The sequence below is a fragment of the Candidozyma duobushaemuli genome (genome assembly GCF_002926085.2).
Source record: "Candidozyma duobushaemuli strain B09383 chromosome Unknown B_B09383, whole genome shotgun sequence".
Lineage (NCBI taxonomy): Eukaryota > Fungi > Ascomycota > Pichiomycetes > Serinales > Metschnikowiaceae > Candidozyma > Candidozyma duobushaemuli.
This window is the reverse complement of record NW_020289895.1, coordinates 2168859-2195280: the sequence shown is the minus strand read 5'-3', so window position 1 is coordinate 2195280 and position 26422 is coordinate 2168859. Positions and strand designations below refer to the sequence as shown.

The 26422-nt window shown below is 43.0% G+C and overlaps 11 protein-coding genes across 11 annotated transcripts; 6 read left to right on the top strand and 5 right to left on the bottom strand. All coding sequences in view use genetic code 12, as the record gives it.

Moving 5' to 3' along the window:
* Positions 1 to 290: 290 nt before the first annotated feature.
* ROM2 (Rho family guanine nucleotide exchange factor) lies at positions 291 to 4369 on the bottom strand (the record flags this gene model as incomplete). Its single annotated transcript, XM_025480916.1, has 2 exons — positions 291 to 3104; positions 3620 to 4369. The coding sequence occupies 2 exons, from the start codon at positions 4367 to 4369 to the stop codon at positions 291 to 293; spliced, it is 3564 nt and encodes a 1187-aa protein (XP_025335216.1).
* A 970-nt stretch (positions 4370 to 5339) lies between these two features.
* On the top strand, positions 5340 to 5867 carry ARC18 (Arc18p; the record flags this gene model as incomplete). The annotated part of the gene is made up of 1 exon (XM_025480915.1): positions 5340 to 5867. The coding sequence occupies one exon, from the start codon at positions 5340 to 5342 to the stop codon at positions 5865 to 5867; it is 528 nt and encodes a 175-aa protein (XP_025335215.1).
* A 517-nt stretch (positions 5868 to 6384) lies between these two features.
* CXQ87_002402 (acid sphingomyelinase family protein) lies at positions 6385 to 8499 on the top strand (the record flags this gene model as incomplete). The annotated part of the gene is made up of 1 exon (XM_025480914.1): positions 6385 to 8499. One exon carries the CDS (start codon positions 6385 to 6387, stop codon positions 8497 to 8499), a length of 2115 nt encoding a protein of 704 aa, XP_025335214.1.
* A 204-nt stretch (positions 8500 to 8703) lies between these two features.
* CXQ87_002401 (TauD/TfdA dioxygenase family protein) lies at positions 8704 to 9948 on the top strand (the record flags this gene model as incomplete). The annotated part of the gene is made up of 1 exon (XM_025480913.1): positions 8704 to 9948. The coding sequence occupies one exon, from the start codon at positions 8704 to 8706 to the stop codon at positions 9946 to 9948; it is 1245 nt and encodes a 414-aa protein (XP_025335213.1).
* Positions 9949 to 10950: 1002 nt separating this feature from the next.
* Positions 10951 to 13356, top strand: CXQ87_002400 (uncharacterized protein; the record flags this gene model as incomplete). Its single annotated transcript, XM_025480912.1, has 1 exon — positions 10951 to 13356. The coding sequence occupies one exon, from the start codon at positions 10951 to 10953 to the stop codon at positions 13354 to 13356; it is 2406 nt and encodes an 801-aa protein (XP_025335212.1).
* Positions 13357 to 13574: 218 nt separating this feature from the next.
* Positions 13575 to 15464, bottom strand: CXQ87_002399 (succinate dehydrogenase [ubiquinone] flavoprotein subunit 2, mitochondrial; the record flags this gene model as incomplete). The annotated part of the gene is made up of 1 exon (XM_025480911.1): positions 13575 to 15464. One exon carries the CDS (start codon positions 15462 to 15464, stop codon positions 13575 to 13577), a length of 1890 nt encoding a protein of 629 aa, XP_025335211.1.
* A 508-nt stretch (positions 15465 to 15972) lies between these two features.
* VMA8 (H(+)-transporting V1 sector ATPase subunit D) lies at positions 15973 to 16803 on the bottom strand (the record flags this gene model as incomplete). Its single annotated transcript, XM_025480910.1, has 1 exon — positions 15973 to 16803. The coding sequence occupies one exon, from the start codon at positions 16801 to 16803 to the stop codon at positions 15973 to 15975; it is 831 nt and encodes a 276-aa protein (XP_025335210.1).
* Positions 16804 to 17517: 714 nt separating this feature from the next.
* Positions 17518 to 18603, bottom strand: CXQ87_002397 (uncharacterized protein; the record flags this gene model as incomplete). The annotated part of the gene is made up of 1 exon (XM_025480909.1): positions 17518 to 18603. One exon carries the CDS (start codon positions 18601 to 18603, stop codon positions 17518 to 17520), a length of 1086 nt encoding a protein of 361 aa, XP_025335209.1.
* An 866-nt stretch (positions 18604 to 19469) lies between these two features.
* CXQ87_002396 (uncharacterized protein) lies at positions 19470 to 23659 on the top strand (the record flags this gene model as incomplete). The annotated part of the gene is made up of 4 exons (XM_025480908.1): positions 19470 to 19764; positions 19790 to 20133; positions 20540 to 22388; positions 23568 to 23659. 4 exons carry the CDS (start codon positions 19470 to 19472, stop codon positions 23657 to 23659), a joined length of 2580 nt encoding a protein of 859 aa, XP_025335208.1.
* Positions 23660 to 24491: 832 nt separating this feature from the next.
* Positions 24492 to 25987, top strand: GIT1 (Git1p; the record flags this gene model as incomplete). The annotated part of the gene is made up of 2 exons (XM_025480907.1): positions 24492 to 25570; positions 25642 to 25987. The coding sequence occupies 2 exons, from the start codon at positions 24492 to 24494 to the stop codon at positions 25985 to 25987; spliced, it is 1425 nt and encodes a 474-aa protein (XP_025335207.1).
* Positions 25988 to 26028: 41 nt separating this feature from the next.
* Positions 26029 to 26397, bottom strand: CXQ87_002394 (uncharacterized protein; the record flags this gene model as incomplete). Its single annotated transcript, XM_025480906.1, has 1 exon — positions 26029 to 26397. The coding sequence occupies one exon, from the start codon at positions 26395 to 26397 to the stop codon at positions 26029 to 26031; it is 369 nt and encodes a 122-aa protein (XP_025335206.1).
* Between the last annotated feature and the right edge of the window lie 25 nt (positions 26398 to 26422).

Below are 26422 nucleotides of genomic sequence, written 5' to 3'. Positions count from 1 at the left end.
ATGATGCATCTTAATGTATTTGCCGAATCCTTCGCAAGTCGCCCTGTGAACTGTATACGAAATTCATCGGGCAACCAACATCTGATGGGCCGGACCACTACAGCAATATTTTGAGGTGTCTCATATTGAAGAAGGTATAGGTGTATCTGTAAACAAGTGTCTTGATATGTGATGTATTACTGCCGATGTGGACGATTTGTAGACATATTTACAAAGACTAGATTATCTTCACGACCAGCTCTGAGTGCAAGCTCACCGTGTCTGAGACATCCCACCTTTCGGACAATTTCTTAACTTTTTTGCTTCGGCTTCAAATTTAAGAAGTCAATCGAAACGATGATATCGTAGCCATTTTCTTCACACGCATACAAAGCCTCGTGCTCGTTCGAATGCAAGAATCGAATGTTTTCACCAATCAATGCTCTGATAAGAGTCGTGCTTTCCAAGTCACGTATCTCAATGAAACCAGGGTCGAAAGCCAACAAGTATGGATAGAATAATGCAATATTTTGCGGTGAACCCTCCCAAAATATTCCCCAGTCATGTTTTGTTCTCCAACCGTTACGGTTGATCAAGAAGGAAAATTCACTGTAACTCAAAAGGAAATTCTTCCCCAACCTATGAATACCTAGAGGGGCCACACTTTCTCTTTGCGTGGCAAAATCCAATGAAGGGTCTGCTTCATCAAGAATAGGCTCTTTCCTTCCAGCTTCGAGGGATAAAATTTCGAAACCCTTCGTGCAACCAATACACAACTTGGTCTTCAAAAATGAAATCGAGACAGGCTCGGACATGAAAGCAATCTCTCGAACCTCCGGTTTCTTTCCCTTTCCTCTCATCTTGGGGTCAAATGGATTGGTGGGCTCAACAATGCTGATAGCTTTTGCACTTCCACTCTTTACTGCGCAAACCAACAATCGACCATCACAAACGCCTGTTTTGAAAAAAGACACATAGTTGAGTATAATCTTTCCACTTCTCGTATTCTTCACATGGTCAAGCGAGTCCGTGCATGAAAGGTCGAACTCATACAACGTCTTCTCAGAAAGAACCAATAACTTTGAATACTCAACCAAAACCTCCATTTGGGAAATGTAAGGCTTGCTGATTACCATTGTTGGGTCAGAACAAATCTTCTCATTAGACGTCATGCTGATAGAACGCACAGTAGAAACCCAAACGCCAGCATCGGTACCGTATAACAACTTCTTTCCACCGTAGCAAGGCACTGCACAATTAATCCTATTGTGACCAGTGAACCTTCGAGTCTCATACTTGCTTAGGGAAAATATATCATGCTTATCAAGTAGTTTCCTTTGCTGCTGCTGAACTTGCAGTAAGATTTGGCTCTGATTGGTAACATCGTCTGCGTACAACGAGACATGCACAGGATTATTACCAAGTCCCAAGAAATTGACCTGAAGCTTTTGCTGCGAGGAAGATACGGGATTATAGTTTGATGCTTCAGCACGATTTCTCAAACTCGTGTCAGATACTATTGAACCGTTTTCTCTAAACTGTAGAATGGACTTGATTCCTGGAGAATCATACCCACTGTTCACAAAAAGCAATGGCAAGTAAATCGGCTTTTCAAAGACCTTGTGGACTTCTCTCTTGTTTTGTATCTTGTGTTTCACGAGCAATAATGCGTGTTCAAACAAATAGAGATCAATCTTCTCATTATCACGCTTTCTGCTGAGTGTAACCTGATAAATAATCCTATTGTTGTAGTTGAGTTTGAAGTTGAATCTGTCCTCTAGTGTTTGCCGGCCAAGAAGTCTATGCAAAACCATTATCTTATGACGATCAGTACTTTCACCAGTCTGGATGTTGATCTTATTCAATACCTTTTCAATTTCTTCCTTTGCTTTCACAAGATTCTTGTAGTCCGGAGATGATTCATTCGTATTCTTAAGGATACCGCCTAAAAGAAGTTGGTACCTTGCAGGACGTTGAACACCCTTAATCAAAAATGATGATAAGTCTTGTTTCCTTGACTCTGGTTTCTTCTCAATCGCATCCAAAAATCTCGCATATTTGACGTTCACTTGTTGCTGCCTTTCATGTTCGAAACTGGCGAAGACCTTGTTACCAGAGTATTTAATGAATGGATCAAAGGAGCCCACAAACTGCAAAAACACGTCACCAACACTCTCCACGACAGGTTTCTGTTGCTGTTGCCTGTTCGTGAGTGCTTCACTAAGACTCTTTCCAAGGCGTAGCAATTCACTCACTCCACCGAAGACAGTTCGTATGAAAGCCTCCCGTTCACGCTCTGGAATGATATTATTCGCCGGATTGCGCAATGGAAGTATGTAAAAGTCTGTCATAAACTCAAGATCCTTGACATAATCTCTCTCAGTATAGATAAGCTCGTAGATTAGTTCTTGGCGCATCTTCTCATGTTTATCGAGATCATCAAGAACCAGTTGATCGACAGTTTCGTGCCAAAGTGTTTTGTTGGTCTCATTGTCATGCAAAGAAAGTCTAGAAACTGCTCTTTTAAGTCCACCTCTTGGTTTCATGTTTAGTCTTGCTTGTTGCTCTAATCTGCGGGGACAAGCAATAGAGTAACAAAGACTATCGCGTGTACAAGTTGGCGAATAACAGTTACTCAAAATTGTGAACACACCGTTGACACCTGAAGATTCCTGGAGCTCTCGTGGCTTGTGATTCTGTCCAAAGACAGCAATGCCACCATCGACGGGGCTTGGAGGTATACTTGGAGGTGCTGATGAGGTAGGATATGGGGCAGATGATGGAGGCTGCGGCAGAACGGACATCTGATGCTCATTAAACGAACCACGATTCGAATTATTGTTGCTGCCATGGCCATTCCCATCTTCTGCGAAAAATTCAACATCATTGTAATTCCGGCTGAATGTGTAAACCTCGTGACTCAGGTCTCTTAGTCTGTGATTGTATGTAACGTCGTGAAAGAACTTCTGTGCATCTAATGAGCGTCCTAAGAGCAATGCAAGATTTCTGTCATTGGTGCGGATAATGCTGCAAATCACATCAACTGCTGTGTCGCCAGTAAAAGAGTCATGGTATTCCAATCCATCCTTCATGTTGATTGTGAGAATTACTGAGTCTTTGAAGGCCTTGGCGACGCGAGATAAAACCGCAGGGTAAATCGATGGTTTTCTAGGCTGAAACATGGCCATTGTTTTTTGTGATGCAATAGTTGATGAAGAAACATTTCGTTCCTGTTTGTTTTGAAGTGATGCCGAAGAAGAGAACTTCTTCGTCGACAAAGAGGACAATTTTCCGAGTGAGCTAAATGATCTCGATTTGGAAGATAAGGAGAAGGTGTGCGACGAATTGGAACTAGTCTGATTTGAAGTGCGACTGGACTGGTTCTGAAAATTCTGCTGAGTGGGAGGATAATTCGTTGGAGCGCTGTTGTGTTTCGTGGATGATGATGAAAGAGACTTTGTCCGAGCTTCGTTTCTTTGCTGTGAATAAGCCTGGCTTCCCAGGGGAGCGACAACGCCAGGATGGGTTGAGACAGTAGGTGAGGAAACAATCCGCCTACCCTCGGGCATTGGCTCCATCGATGAAGGTACCTTTCGAGGATTTGAGTTGAACGATTGAGCAGATGGGAAGCCGAACATACCAGGTTGAGATGGGGCATATCATGCTGTCCGGTAACACCGGAGTTCATTGAGGTGGGATGTTCCGCGTAGCCATACTCAGGCACAGTTCCAAAAGGAGGACCAGCTCCATATGGTGGATTCTGAATGGAGCCCGTAGTATCAAGTGAGAGTGAGCTTCCGTTTTGTGATTGAAGTGTGCCTCGCAGGCCCTGCCTCGGAAGCTGACCAGCGCTCGAGTTCGCGTATGGTGCCGGGTAAGGGTTACTCAGCGTGCTTGTCATCAGCCTCTGGCCTTGATATTGTGGACGGTTTACCTGGTGAGCAGTATACTGTGGCTGGTACCTCCCATTATAAGGAATTTGTTGGGAGTGCTGAGCATCATTGAGGCTATCTGGGTTTGAAAAGTTGTTGGACGTGGGGTAGGGCGCTTTGCCAGTGGATGGCCCTGCCCACCTAGAGTTATAACCAGCGGATTTTGTGTCGGGATATTGATTCACCATGCCTTGTGGTAGTTGTTGTTGTTGCCTGTCGTACAGTAGCAGCAGTGAGGAGTGAGATAACTTATTAGAATTGTCAAAAGCTGCATCCGCAGCCGATGAGACAAACTCGGTATGACTAGGAGCAGAATCTGTCTCGTGGTAAGACTGTGAGTTATTCAATTCTTGCGGGGGTCGTTGGCTTCTTCCAATTTGACCAAGCATACCATGTGGTATTAGGTGTTCTGGGAGACTCATAGCGTCAGGTCTCGCTGACCCCTTGCCGTAAGACATGATGATCCTAGACTTGATTTATCAAAGGATCGATGGGGGTTAAAACGGTCTTGATTACAAGGAGAACGGGAATCGTAGGCAATTCGCTGATAGAGAAAAAAAAAAAATAATACGAAAGTGCAGGTACATATTTGTCGAGTCGTTAAAGGTGGCATCAACGTAATCCTACCGAACTGGACAGTTTAAAGCTTCTCAAATATCGTACGGAAACCATTTCTTACGTCCTTCAAAAATAAATTGTGAATCGAAGCTTTCAAGTATCGAGGACCCTTTGTGGTCGCTACATATCCGAATTTAGAGTGCACCTGTGTGAGCGCGGGAAGATTTCTAAATCAAGGCAGGAGGGAGGCTTCCGCACAACGAGTGCGTCTCTGGGCAGTCGAAGCTAGCTATTCGGTTGCTGAAGGAGAAAAAATGTCTTCTAAAACAATTGTGCGTTTGTATGCAAGTCCCCAGTACGGCAAGAGTGCTTCATACGCTTTACATAATTAAATCTGGTATTACATTTTTGGTAGGAGTTTTGAGCATATTCGTATAACGTTTGTCTTGAAGGTGCTTCTTGGGAATTGCGAAAATGCATTTCATATAGGCCACATCATTTGAATAACAGATGCGATTCAAGAACTGCAACTTTAATACGTGAGCTGAGTTGTTACGTTTAGCATTGTTAATCATGAAGGTTGCGGAGATGTTTGTAGCTGACTAGCCTGCCGTAGTTTCATCATGGTGTATGCAGCATTATCAAATTAATCGGTCCATTATCGTTATAAAAATGTTGTATTTTCAAATCTTGGTCATTCAACTCTTACATTCCATTTAAATGAATAATTCTATGATTTTTATTCAGCTGGTATTCGAATAGTTGAAGTTTAAAAATTGTCCCGAGCCGGGGAAGGCCTGCATCCAGCGAACGCTTTTCTAATCAAGACACATAGCTAGTTAAACCTTCTTTCTCCCACAATCACCAACAATGCCCGCCTATCACTCCACCTTCCTCGGTGAGGAGAGCTCTGAAAGACAAGTCGGGAATGTTGTCTTGTTGCCAATTCATACGCTGTATCGTGGACCTTCTTACCCGCCCAGTTCGGAGTACGATATAATTGAGGAAACACTCGATTTGTTCAGAGCCAATTCATTCTTCAAAAACTTCGACATTAAAGGCCCAGCTGATAGATTGCTCATCTATGGAATTTTGTTTGTGAGCGATTGCTTGTCGAAGTTAAACTCCAAAACGAGTCAACGAGAGGCTGTGAGAGTTTTAAACAACTTAGCACTTGACTCGTTCGCTTTACCGGGCGACATTGGATTCCCTTTGAATGCCCTTTATCAAGCGCCAGCGAACAAGAATGACGCTGACTTGCTCCGCGGGTACTTGCAGCAATTCCGTCAGGAATTGGCGGATCGTTTGTTAAAAAGAGTCTATGCTAATGATGAAAGCAGTCCCAGCAAATTTTGGTTAGCTTTCACCAGAAGAAGATTTATGAACAAGAGTTTGTAAGGGCATGGGAAGTTCCGTGACTCAGGGAACGCAGGTCCATGTGACCATTAACTGTTTAGGAACCAATTGGTCAATAAACGCTTGAATAGAAACACCTTCAAACACGGATCCATTGAAGATCTAAGAGATGAAAAGGGAAATGATAGAGGAATTGAAAAATTCACTTCTTATTCGATAGACCTCCATGTTCACCGAATTGCATATGAGAAATGGGCCCTTTTATCGCTCTGGAGCGGCTCTGTCACCACGTTCATACGCTATGAAATATGGCTTATATTCAAGACATGCCTAAATAAGTATACTATCCTCTGCTTGAAAGTTGCAGCGCAAATCGATCTTCATTAATCAAGGTACACGTTGTAGCCGCGGCTCCACGTGTGTCAATACCTATACATGTCTACGGCTATAAGATTATCTTCAGTACATCATGGTGAGATATATAAGCAGCACTGGCCTCTGTTGAAATGAATGGACGAAAAATAGTCAGCCTGAAAGAGTTTAGACAGCTTAATCACTCATGTATTTTAGACACTTAATTATACATGCCCTTCTCGCGACTGTTCTGATTGCTGCCTACGTGGGGACTTTCAAGCCTGGTAGTAGTCACTTTGAAAAACATAAGAGAGACTCTTCCATCGATGGGATCTACGAGGAATTGGATTTGAGAGACAAAATATTTGTCGACTCTCATTTAAAGAAATTGGTTGACTTCGAAGGCAATAGATGCGAGGCCTGCCACAATAAGATCAAGTATGCTCAAAACCTATTAAAGGACTTTCCAGAGCAAGACCATTTGATCTCGCTTACCCTATACAAATACTGCTTGGAGGAAAATAAAGGGAAGGATTCCAAATGTGAGTCCACTGACTTCTTTTTGTTCACCTCCCAAAAGAATTCGTTGAGAGAGTCTTCTTTTGAATCGTCTCATTTACAGGGCGCTTCTTCAATCAATTTTTTCTACAATGATTTCACTGAGATGGTGAGACACTTCAATGTGTCGTCCAATCTTTCACTCAACTACTACTGTCATTACAAAGGCAAGTACTGTGAAGCCCCAGAAACTCCAGATTTAACAAGTATTATCAATTTGGAAGCGTTGTGGCCGCCTAAAAAGCCTGAGCATCAGAGAGAGCCAAACTATAACTCGAACTTAGATAAGTTCAATGTTCTTCATCTTTCTGACTTTCACAACCAATTGAGATTTGAAGTTGGTTCAGAAGCGAATTGCTCGCAAGGCCTTTGTTGCTTACTGGAGTCTTTCAATGAGGACAAGGTATCAGGGGGTTACAATTTTACCAATGTATTGGTTGATGCGGGCGCCAATCTTCAAAATGCAAAACTATCCTTCTATCCAGATGCAAAATTCGATGTCAATGATACTTACCTTGAAGGGCCATACTATGATGTTCCGAGCTACAGAGGATGGAGCTGGGCCTGGGAGCCCGCATTTACTTTTGGAAACTACCAGTGTGACCCCCCTGAAGTCATGTTAAATCATAGTTTGAAGCACATCTCATCCACTTTCGGTGACAATAACTACGAGTTCTCTCTTTTCACTGGAGACATTGTTGATCATGATGTTGCTCACTGTGACGCAAACACTACGAGATTGGCAGAAACTCGCTCGTATCGTATCATGAAGCACTTTTTGCACGATGTTGCGGTGTATCCAACCTTAGGAAATCACGACACTTTCCCCTACGGTCAATTGGCTCCGCACAGCATCAGTGAAGATGAATCTGTAAATTGGAATGATGAGTTGGTAAGTGAGCTCTGGTATTCGAACGGATGGGTCAACAAAACCATCGCTTCCTTTGCTCGTCAGCATTATTCAGCATTTGCAACCACCACCAACAGAGGCCTCAAAATTATATCATTGAACTCGAACTGCTATTACAAAAAGAACTTATACGCTTTTATCAATATGGAAACTGAGCCTGACCTCTTTGGTCAGTGGGACTTTCTTATCAATGAGTTGATCGAAAGCGAGAAGATTGGTCAACGGGTGTGGATTCTTGCTCATATTCCAGCTGGAGATCCTGATGCATTACCCATTCAATCCGAGATCTTCGCTTCCATTGTTGAGCGCTTCTCACCATTCACTATCGCTAGCATTTTCTATGGACACACCCACAGAGACCAGTTCAAAGTTCTCTATAAAGATCAAAATCCTATCAATATGGCATGGATTTCACAGGCAATTACACCTTTGGGCCCGGCAAATCCATCGTGGAGATTCTACGAGGTACAAGATGAGCTGTTCAATATCCTCAACTCTTTTAATTATTATTCGCAGTTGAACGCTACCTGGGCTAATGGAGGTGCAGAGCCAGCATGGCAATACGAATATAACGCTAGAGAAGCTTATGATCCCAGCCGCCAGTGGCCGGATGACGCTCCATTGAATGCGACATTTTGGGACAAGTTTGTACTTCTGCACTTGAGAAATGTTCTGGATATTGATTTCAATCAGAAGTATACCAACTTGATGTTCCGTGAAAACCCATACATTACAGAGTGTAAAAACGGGTCGAAGGTCTCGAGCAAGTGTTACGAAAATAACTACTGTGATGCCATAGCCTTCAAGGTCGATGACTACGATAGATGTGTTCAAGGATTTGAGGGCTTTTGAAGAGAAAGACTCAAGATCCCGTTAAGACAGTTAAACGATAACAGGTAAAGCAAACACATCAAACAATACAATCATTTTGTGTAGATCGAGTGAGGAGCACCTCATTTGCGCCCCTGATAGGCGCTGGGCGTGCTATTTAAACGCAATTTATGAATAAGTGTGGCGCTCATCTTGAATCAACATATTACTCCTTTTCATCTAACGATGTCGATAAGGGACGATCAGAACGAGCTTATGAGGCTAGTCGAAGCTCTAGCAGCCAAGAAGCCCCCTTCATTCGGTAAATCGAACGATGGCTTGCATGATGCTCGATCCAACAAGTACTGGACAAATCTTCTACCCAAATCCACAAAGAATAGATTCCAAAAGGCGGGCATTGATACAGAAGGTGGATATCCAGCATTTCCAGCACAGGACGACATTCCGAAATTCTTGGATGAAGCCTTCAGTGTCCGCGACAAGATAGAGCCGTTTACAGATCGTGGGACCTTTGCAAGACCTGACAAGAAGGCCTTATTTGATGCTGCTTTGGAAGTAAGAGATCTTACGAAGCATATAGGCACTGAAATCATAGGCTTGCAATTGAAGGACCTCACCACTGAGCAGAAGGACGATCTAGCCCTTCTAGTTGCAGAGCGTGTCGTTGTATTTTTCCGAGGTCAAGATTTGAGTCCACAGCAACAGCTAAGTTTAGGAGAGCATTACGGTCGTGTTGAAAAACACCCACAGGCTCCTTTCGTACCACTTCCTTCATCACGAAATGAACCTTATGCTCAAGGAAGTGGTGTTTCAATTATTTGGTTGAAGTTTCTTAAGGATTTTTATGGGATACGCAAAGGCTTTCGCTTCAATAATTACCCTTGGCACACAGACCTTGTCCATGAGAGGCAACCTGCTGGACTCACTCACTTGCATCTTGATCTGATTCCCTCTACTGGAGGCGATACTGTTTGGTCATCAGGGTATGCTGCTTACGATAAATTGTCCTTTGCCATGAAACAATTTCTTGATGGGAAAAACGCTGTTTATTGTTCAGGTCATGCCTACATTGATCGCAATGATCCATTGAGTGGACCAAAGTTTGTTGAAAGGGAGCACCCAATCATCAGGACTCATCCAGTCACCGGTTGGAAATCTCTTTTTGTTAATCGAAGTATGACCAGGCGAATAGTTGGTCTATTACCTGATGAATCTGACACCATCTTGGGTTACCTCTTTTCGGTTTTCGAAAATAACTTGGATATCCAAGTTCGTTGGTCTTGGCAACCCACACAAGATGGTTTCGGAACTTCAGCTATTTGGGACAATCGAGTCTCACAACACTATGCAGTTGGTGACTATGATGTTGATGAGGATGAAAGACATGGTACGAGGGTGTCGACATTGGCTGAAGTTCCATACTTTGACAACAACTCAGTGTCTCAACGAGAAGGTCTCGGTTTGGAGTGATAATATGATCATTGATTTAACCTCCAGGAACAAAAGAGTCTCGTGCACCGATTTGTGATCTTCCTCGTCCTCTGAATGAGCCTCTCGGTCCACCGCGTCCTCGCCCTCTGCCGCGTCCTCTAAATCCACCTCGGAAGCCTCTTGAATAGCCCGAATCCATTTGTTGTGCCTCTTGGCTAGCCTGGCCTCCGTAGATACCACGTCCAAATTGCCTGCCTTCTCTAAACCCAGGATCCAAATCTATCTCCAATGTTTGGCCGTCCAAATGCGTCCCCTTGAGAAATTTCATCGCATTCAAGGAGCCATCCTCTTGTTTGTAAATCACGAAGCAAAATCCACAAGGCGTTAACTTATTGCGGTCTAATCCCATGATGATTCTGTCAATTGTGCCACATTTGGAGAAAAGCTCATGAATCTGCTCTTCTGTCGTGAAGTGTGTGAGGTTACCCACATAAACTGTTTTGGAGTGTATAGACTTGTGCAAGCTTTCAAAATTCTGACGCCTTACGGCTTTACGAATTAAATATTGCGAGGGCTTGTCCAACCTTTCAGCGGAATTCGTATAGTTTTCGTCGAGTAACTCCATGTTTGTTACCACTTCTCAGTCATGAACGATGATATTGCGCGCGAATCGCAATAGCTAAGACGAGGCCGGGATGTTCGATTTGTCACTACCACCATGTCAAAAATGACAGACCCCAATGATCTGCTCAGCTTATTTTCTGGGCGGCAACCTCTCTGTAAATACCTGGTTTATTGGGCTAGAGAAACTGACTGTAGAAGAGGGGGAAACTTTTTCTGACACTCCCGGCAGTTGGATTCACCTCTCGTGCAGAAATTCACTACGCTGAATTTGAAATCTTTTTAAGCCGATTTACGAACGATGGTATCCATGTTTTCAATCTATTTTAACAATGAATTACTTGTTCAACGATTATCCTCAAGTTTTAGTGCGCGGATATCTGCATTAACCATACAGCTCATCAGATCAGTAATTGCACCATGTTTAGAAATGTGTTCAAGAGCGGTATAAGGGCCGCCTATAATGTCTCAGACACTGCCACATTTCATACAGAATGTTGGGCTGTTTACCCAGCCAAACACAAGCAAACGGGGAGAATTGTTTCTGTATTTATTTTCGATAAGACACAATTTGAAAGCCTCGTCAACAGAATTTGCGCCCAATCTCCCAATACTAAGAACCCCAAACTCATTACTGCAGAATGTTTCGGCTTGGTGAAAGCTGGAGTCTCTAATCTCGCTAAGCACAAGCATCCTCAAATACTCACTGTCATTGAGAGTCTTGAAGAAACCAAACTGAAATTTATATATGTGTCGGAGCCCGTCGTGGGAAACCTACAAACGGTCAAGCTAGATGAAGGCAGTACTCTCGAAATACAAAAGGGCATCTTGGAGCTCTCCAAAGGTTTACAATTTTTGCACAACGTTTGTGGCATGATACATATGAACATTCAACCAACCTCCATAATGATCAATAGTCTGGGTGATTGGAAATTGTCAGCCTTTTACTTTTTACAGTCTTTAGACACGGCTACTCCAGATGAACGAGAGAACTTTTCAATCATGAACATTTCTTCTGTTGTTCCTTTTGCCAACCTCAATTTCAGCTTCGTGGCTCCTGAATTAATCATAGATTCAACAGGTTTACGATTAAGTCCAGCTAACGATATTTGGTCGTTGGCTCAGCTCATCTTCTATCTCCATAATGACGGCGAATGCCCAATTAGCTGTTTTGATGCGAGCAGTGTGAATGAGTATAAACAGGTTTTCAGAAAGTTTGAGCAAAAGTTTTACAATCATCGATTGAGCGAGTTGCGGTATATATTCAAAAATATCCCTGAGGGCTTGTGGCAAATTTTAACACAGATGCTTGCAAGATATCCTAATGATCGACTCACGATCAACCAGTTTATCGATGGCGATTACTTTGAAGGAAGTCTCATAAAAACTATGTGGTTTATTGATGAATTCGGTACCAAAACACTCGAAGAAAAAATTATTTTTCTTGATGGCATCTTAGGGAGTTCAGGTATGTTGGCTGACTTGCCTTCATCATTTAAACACAACAAACTTCTTCCACTACTTGTTGATTGTATCAATACAGAACTAGCTTCCACCTCCACAAAGCCGTTATGTGAAGAAGTGAACTCATTTGTATCAAAAGCATTCACTTTGGTCTTGATGATCGGACAGAGTTTGTCGAAGCTTTCTTTTCAAGACCGAATTTTCAAACCGCTCCTCACCGTTATTAAATCAAAAAAGTCTACTAAGAGCCCTTTAGGGCTCATGGCGGCCTCTTCGGTCAAAACTCGATTAGTCTTCGTGGATAACTTGGATATATTGAGACAAAAATTGAATTCGAAAGATTTAGCGGCTGTTTGGAAAGCTCTTTTAACGTTCAGCCTTACATACATGCCCGTTGAAGGAGACTCTCAAGCAGATCAAATAAGACTTCAAGACTCATATTTAGGCAGTTTGGATACGGTGATAGAAGTTTTTGATTTTTCATATATCAAGAACGACTTGCTTCCACTCATATGTCTGGTTTTCAAGACAACCACAGTGTTGTCCACAAAATTGTGCACGATTGAAACATTCAAGTTGCTAGTGACCCGAAAGTTGATAGATCAAGAAACAATTGTGGACGTCATTCTCCCAGTGTTCGAAAATCTAAAGAGTCGTGACAATAGGATCATTCGTTCAGTAATCAGTTATTTTGTTCTGCAAATTGAAAGTGACATCATCAGGCAGTTGGATATATCCGTTGAAAGGCTGCTTTCTCAATGTCTTCGTCTAGCATTTGCTTGTGAAAATTGTACTCGAAATGAGTTTCAAGATTTCATGAAAACAATCAAATCCATGGAAAATACCCTAGCACAAAAAAGATTAGACGAATTGCCTAGTAAACCCAAGTTTGCAGCAGAAGCAGAGGGCCCCGTCAGCTTTGATTCTTTGATCAACTCAGCGCTGATTAAGGGGCAGTCTGAAACTGGCGAAGTGCCAAAATACACAACTATGAAACCGATTCGAGATTTCTCCAAATCAATGAACGAAGAGAGTAAATCAATCGAGTCTCAGCCTCAAGCCACCTCCAACAATACCGGAGCACCAGCTAAACCCTTAGATCTCGGAAATAGAAGACCTTTGTCAAGGACAAACAACAGTGATGCCGCTATGACTCTCAATGGGCAAAATCAAGGTATAAAGGGAAATTCTTTCGGAGCTACCAACCGGAACCTAGACAACATCAACTTACTTCGAGATCGTACTCGCGGTCCATCCACTTCAGTCAGCAATACAAAGATTCCGCCGGGCTTTTCAAACACAACGTTAGTGCCGAGCTTGGTCACAAAAACAAGAGAGAATTCAGAAGTCGACTTGATTTGAATTATAAACAGAAGATTTTTCTCAAACTATCAAGTAAGGGAAGACAGTGTGCGAATGTGGAGGGTAAAGAAGAAGAATTGGTGAGGTGAGAACCTTTTCATGTCACGATAATTATACAATCAGGGAATCCAGTGTTGGTCTTTACTTTATATTCGTGGACAAGTCCGATAATAAATTATTTTCGACCTTCGCTGTCAAAAGTCGTAATTCCGTTATGCTTAGTAGACACGCTTAGCAGGAGGGACAGGCTTGCAGTCGTTTTCATCCAAGGTTGTTTTGATGACATCTCTGTAATCCAACTTCACTGGAGAGCCAAACTCAGTCTGATACGAGAGAGTGTGCTTCATCCAGTTAACGTCATCCCTATCAGGGAAGTCATCTCTGGCGTGAGCACCTCTAGATTCCTTTCTTGCTGCCGCGGAAGCCGCAGTTTGAGTGGCGCAAGTCAATAGATTTTGCAATTCCAAAGTTTCAACCAAGTCAGAGTTCCAGATCATCGATCTATCTGTGGTCCTAACGTTGGCAAAGTCTTTGTCAACTCTGTTGATCTCCTCCACACACTTGTCCAAAGTCTCTTGCATTCTGAAAACAGCACATCCTTTTTGCATGGTTCTTTGCATGTCGCCCCTGATGTCTGCAGTGGGTTTAGAGCCATCGGCGTTTCTCAACTTGTCGAGGTTTGCAATCGAATCCAACCCAAGATCTTTCGAAACAGGCTTAAGTGGGGTTCCTGGAGTCAAAGAGTCTCTAATAGTATGAGACACAGCTCTTCCAAAGACAACTAAGTCCAAAAGGGAGTTAGCACCCAATCTGTTAGCACCATGGACAGAAGCACAAGCAACCTCACCACAGGCCAATAAACCTGGAACAACTTCATCTTGCCCATCGGGACCCTTTTTCACAACCTCACCAGTCCACTTAGTAGGCACACCACCCATATTATAATGCACTGTTGGTAGAATTGGAATGGGTTCCTTGGTGACGTCAACACCAGCAAAAATATGGGCTGTTTCAGAAATACCGGGCAATCTTTCCTTCAATACCGAGGCAGGAATGTGAGACAACTGCAAGTACATGTGGTCCTTTTCCGGTCCCACACCTCTACCCTCGTTGATTTCCATGGTGATGGCTCTGGAAACAACATCTCTGGATGCCAAGTCTTTCGCAGAAGGTGCATAACGTTCCATGAAACGTTCACCCTCGGAGTTGAGAAGATAACCTCCCTCACCTCTGGCACCTTCAGTAATTAAACAACCAGAGCCGTAAATTCCTGAGGGATGGAACTGAACGAACTCAAGATCCTCTAAAGGCAATCCTGCTCTAGAGACCATTGCATACCCATCGCCTGTACAGGTGTGAGCGGAGGTACAAGAGAAGTAGGCTCTTCCGTATCCACCAGTAGCAAGAACGGTTTTGTGAGCCCTGAACCTATGCAAAGTACCATCTTCCTGGTTATAAGCGACGACACCAACACACTCGCCATCTTGCATCAACAAGTCCATAGCCATGAACTCGATGAAGAAGTGTGTGTCGTGTCTCAAAGACTGACCATACAAAGAATGCAATAAGGCGTGTCCAGTTCTGTCCGCCACAGCACACGTTCTGTAAGCTTGGCCACCTTTACCATACTCCTTGGACTGACCTCCGAATGCTCTTTGGTAGATTCTGCCCTCGTCGTTTCTGCTGAAAGGAACACCATAGTTCTCCAATTCGTAAATAGACTGTGGAGCTTCCTTCGTCATATAGTGAATCGCATCCTGATCACCCAACCAGTCAGAGCCTTTCACAGTGTCGTACATGTGCCAGTGCCAATCATCCTTGTGCATGTTTCCAAGGGCAGCATTGATACCACCCTGAGCAGCAACAGTGTGGGATCTTGTTGGGAACAACTTACTGACACAAGCTGTTTTGAAACCTGCTTCAGCTAATCCGAAGGCTGCTCTAAGACCAGCGCCACCAGCGCCTACGACAACACAATCGTATTCATGATCGATGACATGGTACTTTTGTCCCAAATATTTCGTGGCATTGGCGGTCTCTCCCTTCGCGTTACCTATCACTTGCTTGGCCACCGAGGAGGCGGAGAAATTTCTGATAGCTCTCAACATAGCCAAAAGATGTATTCGTCAAAGAAAAAGTCGTCGCGGGCAGTGTAAGCCAGTATGTAAGGATATATGGGGAAGATGGTAATGAAAAAACCGCGCATTTCTATTCGTTGGCTGTTCGCACTGAGGATAGTAAAGCCGAATTAGTCCGGGGCACAGGAAAACAAACATGTTCAACGGCACTATCTCATGATTCAGCACATTATACTAGGTTTGTTGTTCTGTAATTGATCAAAGGAAGAACAAAGTGTTTACGAAGTTTGATAAAAAGGGAGGAATCGTGATTTCAATTCAAAGGGCTTCTATCGTATCTTCAACTTGAAGAATCACCTTGGCCTCTAGCCGTTGGCGTATGTGATCTTCTTAGTATTTATCGGGCCTGCTAGAGCTTGAGAATAGCTTTACCTTCACGGCATGTAGTACTGCGTAAATCCGATTAGGAAGGATGTTACGTTGACGGTACGCTACCACTGGGATCTTACTATTCATCAGTGTTCATGTCGAAGTCTGGCTAGAATATGACATCATCCTCATTCGCTTTCAAAACGTCGTCTGTCTCAGCATTTTCAATTATGTCGGAGGCTTCAAGCTCTCTGGCCGCCTCTGATGCTTCGATTTGATTCGTATGGTTTGGCAATTCGTCTTGGCCGGTGCCATTAGCCTTCGTCTTTGCCTCTTCCAACTCTGCTGCAGCGGAGGCCTCCTGCTTTTTCTCTTGAACTTTCTTCAATCTATAAAACTCTTCCCTATCCATCTCATCCAATTCGGCGTTGATATAACTGATAGTATTTTCGGTTCTTGGAATAATGACATGCTCAATGGCATTAACTCTTCGATTGGTCACCTTGATCACCTCATCCAAGATAATAAAAGCAGTCTGGAGCGACGCCAACTCGACTAATGTTTCAACGGCTTTAGTATATACCATCTTAGCCTTTTGCACTTGCTGACCTCCCCTGCCCAAACCAGTGAGTTTAAAATCATTGATATCCTCGTCCACGCTACTATCAAAAGTGGGAAGGTAAACACCAGACACGTTCTCTTGTTTTGCTCTGACCTGAAATCTGGCCTTCTGAACACTTTCCTGAACTTGGTAAGAAATGTTGTCCCCTGTAGCATACTGAACCTCTGCCAATGAGAATGCAGCAGTTTGCATGACTCTACCCATCTTTCTTTTTGCATCGTCAATCCTTTGAGTTATGTCTCTGAATCTCTTCGTCAATGCCTCAGACTTGCGTTTCAACAATGAGTGGCCCTGTTGAGCTCCTTTCAATTTGCTCTTCATGACACCAAGAGTCATTCTAGTCGGAAAGACCTGCTCTCTGTTTCCAGCACCTGACATTTTAGCGACTAGAACTTTTTATGTTTTACTTCGAGCAACTGCTGGCACACTTGAGGAGGTATCAGGGGTGTACGGATCTTGTGTCTTCCAGCGAGAACCGTGCCTATGCCTTAGTTTGGCTTTCCATCGTTCTAACAAAAAAAATTGCAAACCGGGGATTTGATTAAAGTTAGCTAAATAAAACCTGGACTTTGTCATTTGATCTGTGCCGAGCACAATGCAACTCAATGTCGAGCGTTCAACCTAACAAAGGTGTGGAGGCAAGAGGAAATTGGGTATCGAATTCTTGATGAAGAAAGTGTGTTTGCAGTTTTGGCATATCATTTTGCCCTCCACAATTTGAGTTTCGATCAAGAAGGTATGTAGATCCTTTAGTAAGGCCTGGTTTTCCTCCATGATGGGGTCAATATTCGAGGGTTTTTGAACCGGAAGTTCCTCATTGCCAAGATCTTTGGCGACCTCTCTCAATGCTTCCCAATCTAACCGTTCAAGCATATGTGTGACAAAGTCGGCATTGAAATCTTGGGGGATTGGACAAGCTCGCAATCCACGTAATGTAACGGGAAAGCGGTTGAAGCTGAGTCGCAGCTTTTTGAAGCACACTTAACAAAATTGGTTGTGATGAGTTTCATTTTCAAACTATAATGTGTTCTTGATGCTAGTCGATGAGCGATGCGATCTTAGTTTTTCTCTTTGATGACTGCATATACGTACTCACGTCTGTACCCTCATAGCCATGAAGCTCGATTCTGGCAATAGTTTGAGAACGGGACTCTTCTTTCCAACATTATTTCTAGGAATATATCCTGTGGAGACAGCTTCGTTCTTTTTAGCCTCTGGTTTAGATCTTTTGACTTCTTCACCAATTTGTCGATCTTCCGCAACAGCTGTGAGGTGTGGTCGAAGCCAACCAAACTTCGATTCGAAATTGGAATCGCAATCTAACGCACGCAACATTGCGTTCCTAGAATCACCCTCGAAGATGTTCCTCATCCCGTGTACTGTGTCCGATTCACATTCATTGAGCCGCCCTGACGGGTTCAGGCTATGATCATTTGCAATACGGAGCAAGGTAGTGAGTACTTTCTCGGCCTCGTTATATGCTTCTCTGAATAAAAGAAGACTCAACTTCGTTTGCAAACGCTTAAATTGAGAACTAGGAACTCGAGGATCTTTGACTGAAAAACGTCTGGGAGCAGACTCTATTCCAGCATTTGTCTCTGCAAAGACACTTCCGTTCGTATCGATGATGGGCTTCTCCTCGAAGTATGTCGCGCGGAAGCGGTTGTGAAATTGGTGTGTCGGAAATGTCTCTAGAAGCAACGCCTGATAGTTGTGGAGGCCCAGGATCCCAAAGCGTTGATACAATGCGGCTAAAGCTTCGTCGATCACCTTTAATTCGATAGTCGGAATAAGAGTTCGGCAAAGATCCAAAAGGAGCTCACATTTGGCATTTTCTGTGCCGTTAGACAAGTAGGATTCAAATGCAGCCCCTATATCTTTCATCAAAGCCTGGTGACCTTTTGTTCGAATTCCTAGAGATTCCTGTGAGGAAGCGATAAACTTCGTTGTATCAGATCTCTCGTGATTTAGATACTTTGCTGTCGTTGTCTCGTAAATCAAGGAATGAAAAAGGTCCGACTTGAAAGACTCAGTAAATTTAATATCCAGAGAGGCAAGACTTTCAAGTATCACATCCCCTATAAGGTATCGAAGGAAGGCTTGGAATGCGTTTCTTTCACCAGCGTGACAGAACTGACTGTCGTCTGTTGCTTGAGTTGAGACGAAGTTGCGATCCATGAATGACCAGCGTGGTAACTGTTTAGCAGTAAATAGTGTTTTTATACCCTCCTGGGTCATAAAGTTGCTTGTTATGGAGAATCTTTTCCGTCTGAAGTCCAGCGCGAGATTCTTGTTAAGTATCTCACTATTTGTCCTTTGATAAGTCGAACTCGAATTTTTTACTTTTGACTCAAACAGAGAATAATCACATGCCCTCTCTTTCTGTGACGCTCGACTTTTGAGTGCCTCTATCTCTTTTCTTATTAGCCGCTCTTCTTCTTCCAATTCTTCAAGCTCAATGATCTGAGCACGAAGTTTATCAGAATTCTCATTCTCTTTCAGGTGGACGACTTTGGCTGACCTTGTAGTAGATACAAATTGCAAATGTACCAATATAGCCAAATTTGACACCAAAAACAATATATGACTGGGACTCCTCACAAGTCGTAGGAATAGCTTCAGCTTGGGCGACATCAGAAGGGCAGGATGCATCATGCCGCTTCTTGTGGAATTCATAACATTTTGCAAATGGAGAGACCGACGAGGCCCTCGCTGTAGAGCTCTAGATGTCCACATTGTGGGTTTGAGAGTTTTGCTAGAGGCTTTCGAAGTTATATAAACCATGAGCTTTCGCGAAAAATGGTGAGAGAGAAGAGAACGTAGACAGGTCTATCTTTCATGACAGAAAAAGTTGCAGAAAAGTTTGTTTTACCTGTCCTTTTTTTTAAAAAAAAAAAAAAAAAAAAAAAAAAATCGACAGGTAAAACTCGAACTCATGCTTACTTATTCTAAAAGCGGAGAGAAACGGGTCTAGTAAATCACTGGCACGTGATCCTGGTTGTCGTGTCAGAACTCAGCTTTCGAAAACGAGGACAACTAACGAAATGAAGCTTTTCCATTTTGCGAAGGTTTTTTATATACTTATCGGTTTGTCGTCCGCATCGAGCTACTTTGACAATGCTCAGGGCACAGAGTTAGAAAACTTTGATCTTGATTACTCAATTGAGGAGTATCCAGATATCGCTTACAATGATGTTGCGGAAATGGATGTTGGTGAACAAATTAAATTGCTCCACAACTTCTCCAACCGTGAAAATAAGGATATCACAATTGTTGGTCTTGGGGTGCTTTTAGGGACGCGATCACTGGGAGCCTCTTGTGAACCTTACATCAACTACTGTGGGGCCAATAATCATTCCACCAGGCGAATCATCAATAATCGGTCAAAAAATCAATCTAGACTTTGGAGGCGGCAATTTTCTTTTGTCGCCTCGGATGTTTGTTGCATTTAATGATGAAGTCAAAGTCGTCCAAGCAAGACCCCAGTTGACCGTTATTAAAGAGAAGCCGCTTTCATTCTTCGATCCTCAACTTTTGTTTTTGGAAGTTTTGCTTCTTCTTGCTACGGGTATTGGATTATATCTTGCTGTGCCCTCCATTTTCTCTCAGAATCAAAAGAAAGTATCCCAGTCCAAGAGAAATCCATCAAGAGCACAGGATTCGACCCTTCATGGGTTCCAAGTCATCATCAGCACACTCAAAAGAAAAGTAAAACAAGAAAGGCGTACTAAAAATATGATGCGCACAATGAAGTTTGGGATACGTTATCGTTCTTCATTCAACCGAAAAAATTATGAGTGAACAGAGACTATTTAATTTTGAGCAAGTGTTCTGTAGTTTAGGCCAGAGTTGTGTATGTTCGTGTAGTGCGCTAGTCCACCTTTCCCACTTATATTCAGGTCTTAAGTTCAGCTATTCCGAAACCAAGCAAATATAGCCATTGTGAATGCGATTATACCTTAATGAAAGACCACGAACATTCATAGTTCTTGATGCAAAATATTCGCTCATTTTGAGGCATCCTGCTCCCACATATACGAATCATAGTCGTTCTAAACGCCATGTGGGACACAGACACCATGATGGCGTAAGCAACGAAGAGAGAGACCCGCAGAAAGCACGTCAAATATCGAACAAAGTTATTGTGGAGTTTGTCAAGACAGATTTGCTTGATCTATCAACTTTCAAAGACATCACTCCAAGTAAATCCAGGCACAACAAAACTTTATTGGGGTTCATAGGGTTGCATTACGTGAAAGGCAACATTCACCTCGGCTTCATCACCAGATCGACTAAAGTTGCGTCAACAAGACTAAACGAGAAAGTAAATGTTATTACCGACGTCACATTTTACTGTCTAAATAATGATGAGTTCGATAAAACGATTAACTTGAGCTATGAAGAACTGGGACATCATGTCCAGAATGAAGAAACAGACTTGCACACGAAATATCCGTCATTATCAGTGCAAAAACTTCTTAAACTGGGACATTTTTACTACTCAGATGACTTTGACATCACCTCTAATCTTCAAGAAAGAGGTATCTCGATGATGGATGGCAACCGTGTTTCAGCAGACACGCCTTACTTCCGAAGCTTCATGTGGAATTACAATATGATCACTGAAATGATTGAATTTCGTAATGGGTTAAGTGCCATCGAAAAGCAGTGTTTTGATGAAGCAAGGTTCTCCACTATCATTACTAGGGGCTATGCTAAGACAATTAATATTAGTCTAGAGAATAAGGACGAAGCACTTCTTACATTAATTTCAAAACAGTCTTGCAAAAAAAAGGGTCCTTTGTTCGGCGATTGGGGGTGTGACGATGATGGAGCAGTCTCAAACTTCGTTGAGAGTGAAATTATCATTTATTGCAAAAGGTTTTGCTTTTCATACGTCATTGTACGTGGTAATGTACCAACATTTTGGGAGTTACAAAATGCTTTTGGCAAAAAAAGCATTATTTCGAAAAATTCAAAGAAACTTGTGTTGACTCGGTCGTTTGAGGCAGCCCAACATGCGTTCACTAAGCATTTTGAGTCTCTTGGTATCCAATACGGGGATATTCATGTTATTGATTGCCTTCTGAGAGACCAAGGTTCCTACAAAGGTCAGCTTAAGGATAATTACAGGGAGCACCTTCAATCATTCTGGAATTCGAGAGAGCGCACTCTGGATTACTACGGGGAGGATAAGGATTTGTTTGCTGCATCAGCCAACTTTACGGTTTCAGCCACAGATATGCCTATCTCCACTTCGTTCATGAAGAAAATCGGATACTCTGCATCCAATCCCAACGAACTCGTAGGGCCGTTGGTTGATTACATTCTCAATTTTGGTGCTTTGTTCTACGATTTTGAGGATCAATCTTACATCGGCAAACAACTTGGTGTCTTTCGGGTAAACTCATTTGACTGCCTCGCCAAGGCCAATTTTATTAGCAAGGTCATCTCTCAGGAAGTTATTGAACTAGCTTTCAGGGACCTAGATATTCATGTGGATGAACAAATTCGCTCACAACATGCAAAGCTTTGGAAAGAAAATGACGAGGTTTTGAAGGACCTTACACATAACTACCTCTCTACGTTGGCGTATACCCCGGGTGAAAAATCGAACAAGAAAAGTCTCAAGACTCAGCTTGCGAAAAAGTATCTCAATGTTGTGGGAGATATTCGACCTAACGAGATGGCGATGCGCAAGCTACTTGGCAGGTTGCAAACTCAAGAAAATGTGAAAATCTATAATCCACTTCATCAGTATGTTTCCGCTGAATTACGCAAGAGATCAGGTGAGTACAGCTTCAAGAAAGACATCAATATATTTGCGTCCACCTTCAATGTGAATGGCGATTTGTGCAAGGATGAACAAGTGAGCCAATGGATTTATCCTCAAGGACTTCACGGCTCTAAGGAATACGACATAGTTTTCATAGGTTTCGAGGAAATTGTTGAGCTAACACCAGGTAAGATGATGAACGTTCGATCTGGAAATCTAATGACGTGGGAAGCTCAAGTGAGAAGAGTTCTTGAAGGGCTGCAGTCAACACGGTCAAAGTATGTTTCTCTATGGAGTGGTCAGATGGGTGGTATTGCATTACTTCTCTTTATAAGAAGTGAGCACGTTGGTCAAATCCTGAATATCGAGAGTGCAGTGAAGAAAACAGGTTTTGGTGGAATGAGTGCAAACAAAGGAGGGATGGCTATGAGTTTACAGTATCTGCGAACGAAGTTTTGCTTTGTATGCTCCCATCTTGCTGCGGGGTTAAATAATCTCGACGAAAGACACCAGAACTACAAAACTATAGCTAAAGGCATAACTTTCTCGAAGAATCGCAAGATTCGGGATCATGATGCCGTCATTTGGGTGGGGGACCTCAACTTCCGCATATCATTAACAAATGAAGCGGTGCGTTCTCTAATTGAAGAAGAAAATTTCGCAAAGCTTTTTGATCATGATCAGCTCAACAACCAAATGGCGAAAGGAGAAACGTTCCCATTTTATGATGAAATGGAGATAAGGTTTCCTCCCACTTATAAGTTTGACAACTATACGCGAACCTACGATACATCGGACAAACAGAGAATACCCGCATGGACCGATAGGGTGCTACATCTATCCCGAGCCAAAATTCTAAGGCAGGAACTGTATGGCTGTTGTGAAGATATCGTGTTTTCTGATCACCGTCCGGTTTATGCGACATTCACTGCGTCAGTCGTGATGATCAATGAAGTGATGAAGAAACAAGTCTCCAATGAAATTTATGAAGGCTATAAAAGTGTTGTCGGAGGGGTCAACTACCTCCTCACAGGAAGTGATGTCCTCAAATTCGTCGCAGATTACTCAGAAAGAAACATGCCCCCTCCCAGTTCAGATTCGTTCAAATGGTGGCTTCAAGGCGGACTACCTGCAAAAGTCACTATTAAAGAGTTTCTGGATGGAGTTGATACAGACGAAGTAATCATAAATCCTCGAGCCCCCATCAACCCTTTCCATGCAACGACTGAACCGGAGGCTTTAAAACTGTCAGTTTTACTGCTGCTATTGGTGTGATGAGCCGTGTGATGCCTCCTCTAGAATTCAAGCTTCTCGTCTAATCGGTGAATCTTCATGCTCGATGTCAACATCCATTATCTCGATCAAGCTATTCATTTTGTCATCAAGATCATCAAGCATTTGTTCCAAAGCAGCGGCTTGGGCTTCTGCTTCGTTAACTTGCTTGAGCGCCGTGGCTAGGTCAACGTTTTCATCAGACATGATGGTTGTATAAATTCAGGCGAGGCAATTATCTTGAGTTCCGTAAGACACGTGTATGCAGATGTACCCAGAGTAATTTGGTAGATCCTCCGCTTCTTTGGGTAATATTGTCAAACAATTGATATTACTAATCAGCTACCTTGCTACGCCTAAACTATGACTTTCATCAAGTGTTAAAATTGAAACAATATTAAGTTCATCCTTCGCTATGGCACGGAACAGAGAGGCACTCCAACACAACTTTACTACGACCTGTATAAAAGAAGAGGGATCCTTACCTCACGTGCTATATATGCTCTTTTTCGGCCCGGGATATTATTTCTATTGTACCACAGGTTTGGTGCTCGATCCCTGCTTGCCCAACCCACGAGGCCCTCCTGAAACTTACCTCGCACTACTGGTCTCCTCGGTGCTAGGTACACATGTGGGAGAAGCCTTTTCCGCCAGTTGATTGTTCTTTTATGCCTGCCACAGGATTCTCCTTTCAAATCTAGGAGATTATTAACGCATAATCGCCAATTCTGGTGCGGCGCGCTGTCACAAGAACCAACCTTTATCTGACGACACTACAAGAAACTACATATGCATTAGCACGTGGGTCTCCTTGATGGGATGGTAAGCGATATTGAATGAGCCGTCAAGTGCAGGCTGATCATAAATTTGATTGAGATACGCAAGTAACGTTTCTAATGATAACTCGAGGGCGGGGTTCCCAATTATCGTCCTGTTTTCCATTTGCGGCATTCCGCTAATTTGGTTACATATAAAAGTCCTACAATCTCTACCAACCTGAAATTCATAAGGAAAAGCCATGGACAAATTGTCATCAAGCAAATCAACGCAAACTAAGTTCGAGTATGACGCAACTGCACGTCAAGGAAGGCTTCACAAACGTTCTATTGCAGAGATATTTACAATTATTTGTGCTGGCTTTGCCATGATCTCGGACGGATACCAAAATAATGTGATGACCATGTTGAATACAGTGTTTGCGCAGCTTTACCCCGACGAATACACTTCTGACATGAAAACCAATGTGTCCAATGCTTCTCTTGTCGGAACAATATTCGGGCAGGTTGTCATTGGTGTCTTGGCGGACAGACTCAACCGAAAACAGTCTATTGTGATTGCAACCGTTTTCTTGGTATTTGGCACCGTCCTCTGCGCGGCTGCACATGGTGTAACTGTCAATGGCATGTTTTGGATGTTGATCATTTTTAGAGGTGTCACTGGCTTTGGCATCGGTGCCGAGTATCCTTCTTGTTCCGTATCCACCAATGAAGCCGCTAATGAAACAGTGAAAAGACGGGGCGGGGTATTTTGTTTGGTTACAAACTTGCCCCTCTCGTTTGGCGGACCTTTCGCCTTGAGTATTTTCTTGATTGTGTATCAAATCACGGGGGGCGTCACCAACGGCCTCTGGAGGGCTCTTTTTGCTATAGGTGCATTCTGGCCTCTATCTGTTTTCTATTTCAGATATAAAATGGCCACTTCTGTCTTGTTCAGAAAGGCTGCGATAAGAAAGAACACCCCATATTGGCTTGCTTTAAAATTCTACTGGAAGAGACTTTTCGGAACTTGCGTGTGCTGGTTCCTTTACGATTTCGTGACATTCCCGAACGGCATTTTCTCAGCTACAATCATCTCCTCCGTTTTGGATGGCTCGGAAAAGTCGGACCTTGAGCGCGTGGCTGAATGGAATCTTCTACTCGGAACGATTGCGATCCCAGGTATTTTTGTTGGCGCTTATCTTTGTGATATAATTGGGAGAAGAAACACTCTTGCTATAGGGTTTTCCGGTTATATTGTCTTCGGTCTCATCATTGGGTGCTCATTTGACAAGATTAAAGGTATCATTCCCCTTTTCATCATCTTCTACGGGTTGATGATGTCTATGGGAAATTTGGGCCAGGAAATATGATGGGCTTGACATCCTCTGAATCTTTTGCGACGCCAATAAGAGGCACGTGTTACGGCATTTCTGCTGCTATTGGAAAGGTCGGTGCTGTAGTTGGAACAAAAACTTTCACACCGATACAAGATCGTTTGGGCGAAAATTGGACGTTTATTATCGCTGCAATTTGTGGCCTCGCGGGCATAATTTGCGCCCTCCTTTTCATACCACAGCTCAAAGATGATGATCTTATGAGAGAAGATATCAGGTTCAAGAATTATCTCGTTGAACAAGGTTGGAATGGGACCTTTGGGTACGAAGAGGACCAAGTGAATACATTAAGTGATGTTTCCGATGTTGACGTCGATGTCGATGTGGAGGAGCAAAATTACGTTGACCAAAAGAAGCAATAGATTTTCATTATGTCAGATTTACAGTTGAGCAATATCCGGAATTATTCGTCATCGTCGGGAATGTCTCTATGAACTTCCTTGATGTCTCCGACCTCATAGCCCTCTTCAGTTTTTTGGACTAGCGCTGTCTCCAGGTTCGGTGGGACGTTGAGCACGATCTCACTACCCTCTATAAATAAAGCAGGCCATCCAATTAAGCACGAGATAGTCACCAATCCAAATAAAAAGTATGGCGACCTATGTTTCACAGTTTGTAAAAATGTGCCTTTGGGAAATGTAGGAGTACCTTTAGCACCGTTCATGATTGTTGGTGACGCAGCTTTCGATCCAATGGCATTCGCAACAGTAGTTTGCTTGAGATGAACAGTGGGCTTTCTGGGTTTGTATTGTAAGAAACGCTTACCCAGCATAATGGAGTTTGACCGATTGAGCATT